The sequence below is a fragment of the Acomys russatus genome, chromosome 14, assembly GCF_903995435.1.
Source record: "Acomys russatus chromosome 14, mAcoRus1.1, whole genome shotgun sequence".
NCBI lineage: Eukaryota > Metazoa > Chordata > Mammalia > Rodentia > Muridae > Acomys > Acomys russatus.
This window is the reverse complement of record NC_067150.1, coordinates 30341950-30352807: the sequence shown is the minus strand read 5'-3', so window position 1 is coordinate 30352807 and position 10858 is coordinate 30341950. Positions and strand designations below refer to the sequence as shown.

Genomic DNA, 10858 nt, shown 5'->3' with positions numbered 1-10858 from the left:
CTCTTCTTCTTTCCAGGTCTGCAATCCTTTCCTTCAACAGCTATGGTAGCTGGCAAATGGGCAGAAGAATTGGAACCGGGAGAGTCAAAAGTATAAGCCAAATTAGCTCATAAGTAGTTCTCTAAAACTTGGCCTCTGACACGCAGGCCCTGAAGTTAAGAGGGCTATTATGGGAAACATGACCTGACATCACTTTGCCAAAGACCAGATTCATGCAGCCATGCTCAAGGGTCCCAGTCCGGAAGCTCATCTAGAAAGTCATAGGCTCAGAGTTCCATCAGCCCATCTTGCTGACAAAGTCCAGGCACCTCGCCCAGAAGAGGGGCTTCCCACCAGCCTTAGGGTGTGCTCCAAGGCAGGGAGAGAGACCAACAGGAAGAACTGCTGGATATCACAGTATGACCGCCTGCTCAGGCTGTTTCTGAAGACATTTGAGCAGCCAGTGTTGGGTGCCTTTGAGTCTACGTACGTGTCGCTTGCCTCTGTATATTCGAATTGTGAGTGTGTCTGTCTTCTCTTCCTGGGCTCTGCCTCCCTCTCTATCTGTCTTTTCCTCACCTTGAAGCCTGCCCATCCCCCAGGCCAAGCACTGAGGCCAGTTCTGTGTGGGCACTTCAAGTGGGCTGCTGCTCTGTGGATGGAACTGGCAGTTGCTGTATCTGGTATCCCATGGGTCTGCCAGTGTTCAGACACTCTCACCCCACACAAAGGTGGCTTATAGGAGGAAGGGAAGGAGGTGCTGTGTGGGAGTTAGAAGAGGGGGGTAAAGATACCCCTCCTTCTAGTTCTGACCAGCAGGAAGAAGGGCCCAGAGGCAGCACAGCCTGCAGAGAGATGTTGCCTAGCAACTCGGAGACTTTACTGCAGACTCACCAAATCCCGAATTCTTCAGCTCTAATTTGGGAAAATCAGAGTCCAGATCTGATATCCTTTCTGCCCCCTAGGTTCCCCATTCCCTTTCCTCTCTGAATTCTGGAGTAAAAGCATAGGGGAAGTTGGCACAACCAGAGGCTCCAGATGTGTTTGTCATTTAGGCAAGGACCTTAGTTCCTAGGACACCCTGCCATTTGGTGGAGGTGGGGGGACTAAAGATGTGCCAGAGACAGATTGGGGAACAGATTTGCTGTTACAGGGGTGGGTGGGTCCCACATGCTGGGAGAGACACCCCTACACCCCAACCCTGGAATCCCAGCCAGCCTCCAGCTCAGCTTGGAGCCCCAAGCTGGCTAATCATGTCCCCAACCTGAGTGGACATTGGCATATTCCTCCTACTCACTCTTCCTTTAGCAAGGAAAGCCATGACCCAAACACTCCTTGGAATGCAAGCATTCAACAGTACCACCGTGGCTAGCCTGTGACAGTGGATCTGTTGCAGTTCTGTTGTTTGAGGTCCCCTGTCCTGCTCAGAGCCATGGAATATTTAGTCCTCTCTATTCTAAGCAGTAGCTTTCCTTCCCTACCCTTCCTTGGAGACCTTAGCTGAGGAGGACTTGAGCTTTTTCAAAGGCGTCCCAACCACCTGGATATCACATGACATGGTCAGCTATACCGCCCTGACAGGCTGAGAGGTTAAAAGACCCTAAAAAGAGCAAGTTGCCTACTCCCGATGGTCCTTCCATATCTCTGCTTACCAGCCTCTCCCCAACCCACATCCTTCCCCAGTAGGGACCCAAGGGGTCAATACTAATTATAACCTCTACATTGCTTGAGTTGACAGCATCTTTTTTCTTCCAAAGAACAAATGTGAGGACGGCTAACTTTTGGCTTATTTTGAGACACTGAGTCAAAAGGTTAGGAAGTCTAGTGTGAGGAGTTGGATGGGTGGGTGTGCTAAATCTGTACCAGCATATAAATACATTCAAAGTGGGTGCTGGGCATAAATTATTTTATTTGGTGCAGATGGGTGAAAGGATAGATGGATGGGTAGACAGATCACAGATCATGAGTAGATACAAAATAGACACCTGATCAGAGATGATGACAGGCACTTAGAACTAGTCAAAGTACTAAGGTTAAATGGATATTGAATGCCCAGACATAGAAAGGACATATGTACACCAAACCCTTTCCGAGACTCAGGGAACGTCATGGAAGAAAGGGCAGAAAGAACGTGAGAAGCAGAAGGGAGGTGGGGTGCGGAATTCTGACCTCAGGCGTCACTTGGCTGCTGTACTCTTGAGTTCACAGCAGCTGGATTACCTGAACAAGATCGGGCCCATCACCACTCCGTCACGGAAAGGGGAGAGGCTTATGAGGTCCCACCTTCTCCCTGAACATTTATATGCAATTAATGGTTGATGAGGTAGTCAGTGGTGCAGTCGTTATCATGATGCCTACACTCCTGTAAACAAACCCTTACCCATGCTCCTGAAAACAACATTAATAAAACTGAATGGGTTCCTTTCTCCCCCCGCCCCCAAAAAAAAGACATGATAATAAAAAAGAATGGAGATTATCAGGAGTGGGAGGGGCAAGAGCAGGTAACCAGGTGAATATGATTTAAAGTACACATATTAGAAAGTCACAATGAAACCAATTATTATGTAGGCTAAATATGTGCTAATAGGATGGTTTAGATAAAAAATTTTAAAAGAAAATACATATGTAATGCAGACGTTGGCAGCAGTGGGAATGCAGCCATGTTTGCCTATGTGCTAGGGAACAGAATGTCTACAATTTACCGGTGCTTCACAGGATGTGTGTACAAGACCTGTGTAGTTTTGTTTTTTTGGTTTTTTGTTTTGTTTTGTTTTGTTTTGTTTCCTATTGCGTCTGCACTGTCCCCGCATGTGGGAAGATAGGCACACTTCACTGAGCCTGGGAATATATATGGATGCGTGAGGCTTGAAGCGTCTATGTCGCTATGTGCTCATCGTGCAGGCTGTTTACCAACGGCTCTTTCCATAACTAGAGTGATGAGGGCACCTCTTTGCTGTTTAGGGAGCTTTTCTTTGCGGACCGAGGAGACAGAGGGAGCAATGTTTGAGACTCTGGCTTGTGAAAGTACAGGGAGGTGGGTGGGGTGCGTGGTTTTCTATGGGCGATAGGGCCTGCTGTGCCCAGATGTGTGTTTGTGCCCTGGATGTTGGGGGCCTTGTGCCTACTCCGACGTACATCTGCCTGGCAGTCTGCGATTTAGAAAGCAAGGGAATTGAATTTGGGAGATGGGGTATGTAGGAGGAATGGATGGAAGTGTGTAGGCGAAGGGGTTGAGGCATCAGTGCGAGCAAGGCGGAGAGAGCCGAGAGAGGGAGTGGTCCTCGCTCCAGCTCTCCCCGCCCACCCTACTAAAAGTGTCTCCTGATTGGCTTCGAGGCCGCAGGGCTCAGGTTACATTCGCAGGAGTTGCGGAGCGCGGGAGACCGGACCCAGGAAGAGAGAGACTGGTACTGCACGGATTCCTTGCTGGTCAGGGAGTGCCCAACAGTCCTTAAGCTGCGGCCCAGCATCCTACAGACCCACCCCCTCTCTGCGCCAGACTCCACCCCAGCCAAGAACCCTCAACACCAGCATGGACTGCTGCACGGTAAGTCCAGGCTTGAACTCAGCTTAGTCTGGGGCCAGGGGTGCCCGAGAACCTCAGGAGGGTGAGTGAGAGATGGAAGTGTTTGCGGAAGACCTAGGAGCCACCTGGGGAAAGAGGGTGCTGAGATACTGTGTTGGGTGGCGGAAGGCGCCTGCCTGATCTGAGCCAAGCCCTAAAGAAAATGTTCCCAGCTCGCGGGGGCGTCTGAGCGCCCATGGACCAAGCAATCTAGGTTGGATGGGAAGCTAAGCAGAGCTTTCCTGCAGGGAAGCTGCAGCTTCGACAAGTGGTGAAACTTCCCCGTGGCAACACAGGAAACTGTTGCTGGTGTGCGAGTCCTTTCTCTTGATATTTCTTGGCCTCCACACAATTCCCTATCCTATTGCTGGCGATGTGGACCGTGGCAAGATCTTCAAGACCCTCAGACGATGATCTGAGCCCTTAGATGTAGTAGGCGGGGGAGAATACACCCTAGTCTTGGTGATGATGGGCAGCAAAGAACCTAATCTATGTGGTTCTGGGGAGGAGCTGGCCCGACCCCCAACGCCTTCTCCTGGATGAGTGACCCAGAGAGGGCCCTGCTGGTGAGGGGAGGAAGTGTCTGTATCAGCGCCCACGCGGAAACTGGATGCTGCGAGTGCCTAACGCCGAAGCAGATCGTGTTAGGGCACTTGTATGAAAGGCGCCCTGCACAGGACCTAGCTGACTAAAGGAGTGGGGTGACCAGACCTATATAGAACGTGTTTACTTATTTCTTAGGCCCTATCTGAGGAAAAAGAAAACTCTAAACTCTTGGTATTCTTTTTCTGTCGGTCTGGCTAAAAACGCCAGAGGGTACAGGAACCCCGCCTCTCACCCACAGTATACAAAATAAAATTTTGAAAGTTCGGAAGGAAGGAGTAACCTGGTTTTCTTTAAGAGGTCAATCTTCCTGATGTCTGGGTGCCAAGAGGCAGTGGGAATTTAGGGGCAAGCCATTGTTGAAATTTTAACTCTTGTTAAAATCAATAACAGCTACCAGTGTGCTTAATTACCCAGGTAGGTAGGTAGGTCTTCTTTTACTGTTGTACAAATGGAGATTTAGAGATGTGATTTTTTTTTCCCCCAAGTAAGCACCTTTGACAGGTGTGGAGCCCTGTCGTCACAAAAGGCTGCCCTCCGGTCTCTCTTTGAAGCATACTGATTTTCATTACGGTGAACGTTCACAGCACTAAACGTATAGACCAAGAAAGTATGAAACAGAAGCCTGCCAATCACATACAGTCCCGCCCCTTGTAGAAAACTGACAAGGGCTTCTCCCAGGGAAGCTGTTTGTTATTCTCCAGGGGAACAGTTTGTTTGCTTATTTGCTTACTTGTTTTTGGTGCTGGGGATTGAACTTTGGACCTTATGCGTGCTAAAATACTGACTCTGCTTCTGAGCTACACACTCAGCCCAAGAACTACTTTTTGGCTGTGAAGGGAGAATTGCAGGTCTTCAGTTTCGATTGAGAAAGAGGCTCTCATCCCTGGCAGTGTTTTGTTAAGTAAACAAAGTAAATAGATGGCAGATTATAAGATATGAGTCAACGGTGGAGGGGGGGGGGGCTGCTGCTCAGCAAAAAAGAAAGGGTGTGAGAAGGCAAGAGGAGTGGGGAAGGGAATCAGAAGATATGGCCAGTGGGAAGATAGGAGCGAGTGAGGATTCTAGGAAAGCCTGGGAAGGAATGGAGCATTTTCCCTCTGGGATCTGCAGGGCAATGAGGGTGAGATGTGCAGCTCTGAATACCCAGAAAGCCATTGGTGCATGGCAGGTAGATAGCTACATAACAGATAACTAACACTGATAGTAATAGCTGAGGGTGTGGTTGACATGATTGAAATCAGTGTCCCCTAAGAAGAGGAGGGAATACCCACCCAGTAGGGGCTACCAGAGATTGTGAATGCCCAAGGCCCTGGGTCACCTCCTTCAACGGACCAACTGTGAAACAGAGGCTTCTGTTTTCATGTCCCAAGTCCACTAGGCCATAGGGCCAGACAGTGCTCAGCATCAGTCTCATTTTGTAGTGTTGGAGGGAGGCAGAAAGAGGGGAAAGGGTGGAGGGCTGGGGAAGGGCAGGCCTGTTACCAGGCACCTTCCTGCCCCATGCTGGAGAGAGAACAGTGTGGCACTTCACCTTTCACCCTGGGGCTCTCCTCCATGGCCAACCCACCTGTTGTTTGGGAAGAATTCAGTCTTGTCTTACCTGTGCCCCCCCACCCCTCCACCCCCCATCCCACATAAGCAAGCTTAGACAAAAATAAAAGAAAACGGATCTGTGTTCTTTCGTAAGGGAATGTTTCTTAAAGAGCTACTATTCGATGTTCCAGTGGCTGATTGACATAGCAAACATATGTGACTTTTCCTGCCTTCGTTTAATAGGAAGAGGAAAAGAAATCTGTTTTGATAGCCCACTCCACTCTTTTCTGTAGTCTAGTTGACGGCATACCAGCTAACAGCACAGAAGGAACCACTTCCCCCGAGGCGAGGACAAAAGAACAATTTCTGGAGCAGATCTTTTCATTATTTGTTTGCTGTGCATCCTGGGGGAGTTGTAAAACGTCTCTGGGGTCATTGTTTGACTCTAAAATGGGGATTACGTAGGATAAAATGTCCTAAGTGCTTAGCACAAGGCCCGATATATAACAGGCAGCTGACAGGCATAGCTCTAGACCTGTTCGGATTTGGAGAGCTGAGCTAAGTTCTGTTTGGCACTGGAGAAAACCAGAGTCTCAGAGGCAAAAATAATGTGCCCATCCAGGCTCCTCCTTTTTTGGCAAGTGCGTTCTCTCACTCCCAGATGTCCCCAGTTCATTCAGAGCCCCTCAGCACAGACTACCAAAAGTCTTGGCTTTAACAGGCAGCTGCCCAAGCCGCCAAACCAACAAACCCCTCCCAGATTCCTATCCATTTTGCTTCTGGTTCTGCCTGTGGGCAGTCTTGAGCAGCCTGTCCTAAGGAGTCAGCCCGAGGGACAAGGAGCAGACCCAATAGAGAAGCACTACAGCCTTATGCTAGCCCTGCTGGGGGTGGCTTTGCTTGTGTTTCCAGGTTTTGATTCTGGAGCATCTGTGGTAGGTGGTGATGAGGTCAGTCTTAAGGTGGCTGGAGAGACACACTCCTTCAGCATTCAAGCTCAGCAGAAAGACTTGCTGCACTCATAGAATCAGAAAAAGCCCAAAGTGGTTGATTTGAATTTTAGGTGAAGAATAAGATGCCCTAGGGCTAAGCATGACCGGGGGTGGTGGTGGGGGGGGGAAGACTCAGGATGCCAGCCTCTTGGCAACTCCTTCGAATTGTGTTTAAATCGATTGAGAAGCATCTTGAGCACAAATTAAGGAACTCTGAGGCCCAGGAAGTGAGGACAGCTGGGGAAACAAGATGAGGGGGAGTCATTTGTAAACTTGGCCTTCAGCTTCTGGAGTAGAAAGCTGTGCTTACAGGTTGGGTGTGTTGGTCCTCACCTGTGTTCCCAACACCCAGGAGGCAGAGGCACAGCAAGCTGAATGTCACCAGGGCTATATAATGAGCCCTTGTCTCAAAAATATTAATTGATTGATGGGTGGATAGATGGATGGATTAATTGAATGATTAATTAATTAAAATGTAAAAACTATGCCCTTACGGCAAACCTGTCAGGGACATAGGACTCTGCCCCGTTCTGACAATTAGACAGCTGATACCCAGGCTGAGGCAGAAGGAAAGCTAACTTGCAGTGTGAGGTCTTGGCCACCTGACATGAGAAGAGAAAGACAGTGAAAGCAGCGAGCATTCTTGGTTGAGAAATAAGGACAGAATCCCAGAAGCCCAGAGGCAGATCAAAAGAAAATGCCCTTCTGACTTCATAGCAAAATCCCCTCCCCAGGGCTTACCGATGCTACAGTGTTAAGTTCTGAAATTGATACCATGAACTTCCAAATCCTGTCTTTATTCTTGTTCTGCTTATACTGGGGTGGTGGTGGTGGTGGTGATGGTGGTGGTGGTGTGTGTTTGAGAGAGGATCTCATGTATCCCAGAGTAGCCTCAAACCCCTGATCTCTCTTCCTCCAGCTCCATAACTGTATAGGACTGAGAGTAGAGGAATCTACCACCATGTCTGGCCCTAATCCTCTCTACTCTCACCTAAAGCAGAGTGACAGAGGAACAGAAGCTGGACAGGAAAATATGCCTGCAGTACCCTGTGGGCAGAGGCAATAAGATCATGAGTTCAATGCTTGCCTGGAGTTCAAATGGCCTCTGTCTAGGAATGTAACTCAATGGTAGACCATTTGCCTAATGGTAGACCAAGGCCCCAGACTTGATCCCCAGCACTCTGAGAAACAGCAGGTGTAAGAGTAATTGAAAGGAAAAAGAAAGAAAGGGAAGGGAAGGGACAGTGGGGAATAGAAATGGCTTTGATTATATCACACTTTTTTTTTTTTTTTTGGAGACAGGGTTTCTCTGTGTAGCCTTGGCTGTCCTATACTCACTTTGTAGACCAGGCTGGCCTCGAACTCAACAGTGATCCGCCTGCCTCTGCCTCCCTGAGTGCTGGGATTAAAGGCATGCGCCACCATGCCCGGCTGATATCACACATTCCTTAATTGATGGTAATATCATACATTCCTTAATTGATGGTAATATGTTCTGAGAAATGTGTCATTTAGCCAACTTCATAATGGTTCGAACATCATAGGGTATATTTACAAAAAGCTAAGATGTCTACAGCATCAACAGTTGATTCATGTAGAACTGACATTACATGCGATGTTATCATTGGCCCAACCCCATGGCATGGCACATGACATATTATTAGGAAGGGCTGTGTAAGACTGTCCTTATAGGACCACTTTTGGCTTACAGAATCCATCACTTTACATCACCTTATTGTTCCACAAGACAACCATACCATAGCTGCTGTTTGATGATCGGCTAGATTGTGCCAGAAACCTCTGGGACACCATGTATGCGATTACTCGTCTCCAGAACCCGTAGAGGTGAACATTATCATCCTGATTTTTTTTTTTTTTCTTTCAAATGGAAGAGCTAAGACTGGAAAAACTCGGATAACTTCCTAAGACCACACAGTTACAGCCAAGAGTACAGCTAAACTGGTCGGCTGGTTGCATTTCCTTTCTTAGGCATTAAAATAAACTCTAGAACTTGACGTACAAGGTTCAGTCTTGCAGCTACTGATAATCGGCTGGAACCCCGGGTGGGTTTTTTTGTTTTTTGACATTCTTAATTATCAGTTTTATCGTGATAAACTCAAGAGTGAAAGCGTGTCATAGCTTTATTGTTGAGGAGGAACTTGGCCAACACAGCTCATGCACCTGGGACAAGGTAAGGGCTTAAATGGTGGCCAGTGGCCCAATCCTTTTCTTTTCATGAGGACACCGAGGAAAGGTCTTCTTGCCTTCTGTTTCTTTTTCGGTCATTGTTGTTTTACCTCTTTTGGTCATTCAAGTCCAACCTGGGAGACAGGAGAAGCATAGCAAGCCCCATGGGATCATGGTGTCTGGACCTCTGGCTGACTCAAGGAGTGAATCTTCTCCCGAGTTCCAGCCTTGAGCTCTGGCGCAGTTGTGTAGCAGATATTTGTGTCCACTGCCTGGGGAATCCTGCACACAGAAGGGCCCTTCTGAGCTGGAGGTATCTTCTGGGAGCAAAGGGTGGTCACTTTCAGCAGTGTCCGCTGCTTTTTCTCTGCTCTTCCAGAGTCAACTTTCAGTCAAGTGGGCAGCCCTCTAAAGACACTCTCTCTCTCTCTCTCTCTCTCTCTCTCTCTCTCTCTCTCTCTCTCTCTCTCTCTCTCTCTCTCTCTCACGCACGCACGCACGCACGCACGCACGCACCCTGGACTCACTTGGTACACCAGGCTGGCTTTGAACTCACAGGGATCCACCTGCCTCTGCTTCCCGAGGGCTGGGATTAAAGGCTAAAGACTACTTTCAATGGGGCTAGTTGGCGTTCTTTCCGCGCCCCCCCCCCAATATGACGAACCTTCTTGGTGTCTGCTACCTAGGAGTGCACCCCACCCTCCTAGGCTTCCTTCTCTACTTCTCCCACAGCCCCCAAGATCATCCCAATCCTACAGGGCACTAACCCTACCCCACCCCCTCGTAGTCTGGGCCTTAATGCTCCTATTAAAAAACAAAACAAACAAACCTGTCCCATCCTCAGGAGAGCGCCTGCTCCAAGCCAGACGACGATATTCTAGACATCCCACTGGATGATCCCGGAGCCAACGCCGCTGCAGCCAAAATTCAGGCGAGTTTCCGGGGCCACATGGCGAGGAAGAAGATAAAGAGCGGAGAGTGCGGCCGGAAGGGCCCGGGCCCCGGGGGACCGGGCGGAGCTGGGGGCGCCCGGGGAGGCGCGGGCGGCGGCCCCAGCGGAGACTAGGCCAGGTGAGGCTGGTTGGCGCGCGTCGCTGGCCGGAGGCTCTCATTTCCCAGGCTCATTCGGAAAAAAACTGGGGAAGTCTAAGGTTGGGCTGGGAGTGGAGAAGAAGGTGGAGAGAGTTTAGGGTGGGGACCTAGGACGGAGACAAACGGATGCGAGGAGGCCGAGGATGCTAATATGCCAAGAGCTCACCTGTTTCTCCCTCCCTCTCTCTTCTGCCTCACCTTGGACCGAAGAACTGAACGTTTTAGAAGGTAACCAATACGACCCCAAAGTAGCAGAGTGTGTAAGAGGAGGATGCTGGGTGGGGGAAAGGACCTGATTCCCGAGTCCTCTCTGCTAGCCCTCAACTCCTCGCTGCCAAGGAACATAACTTTGCAGGCCCGCTGGTCTGTCCAGACGCCTGAGGCCATGGCAGGGACACACTTTGGACCAACACATACACTCAGTCAGTCACCCTCAATTGACTGCCTAAGCTCCGGCCTAGGTCCATAAGCACTGGGTAGCTCACTCACATACCTGCCCTGGGGCTCATTTCAGCTCAATGAGCCGGGGAGGGCTGTGGGTGACAATCCCCATGGGGCGGCGGTGGGGGGGGGGGATGGTGCCCACAGAGGGCAGATTCTCAGACCTTCTCTCTCCTCAGTTCCAGAGGAGAAGTGGATGCCGCGTCCCCTTCGCAGTGACAAGACTTCCCTGCTGTGTTTGTGATCCCCTCCTGCCCACCAACCAGCCAGCTTCAGGAGCCATCCACACTCCCCCACCGCGTCCCAGAGACTCCCTTTCCCAGGCTGGCTTCGTCGCGGCATAGCCAAGTCCGAGCCCTTTTTAGCTCTCCAGTCTAACGTCCCTTTTTTCGCTTTCCTTCCTAATCTCGTCCGAAATCCCATACTCGCAAAATGGTCCTTTTGCTTCAAGCCCACTTGTCCC

The 10858-nt window shown here is 49.8% G+C and overlaps 1 protein-coding gene across 1 annotated transcript; it reads left to right on the top strand.

The window, feature by feature from the left end:
• The first annotated feature begins 3236 nt into the window (after positions 1-3236).
• On the top strand, positions 3237-10773 carry Nrgn (neurogranin). Its single transcript, XM_051156196.1, has 4 exons — positions 3237-3526; positions 9707-9933; positions 10165-10182; positions 10575-10773. Exons 1-2 carry the CDS (start codon positions 3512-3514, stop codon positions 9926-9928), a joined length of 237 nt encoding a protein of 78 aa, XP_051012153.1. The 5' UTR covers positions 3237-3511; the 3' UTR covers positions 9929-9933; positions 10165-10182; positions 10575-10773.
• Positions 10774-10858: the final 85 nt, after the last annotated feature.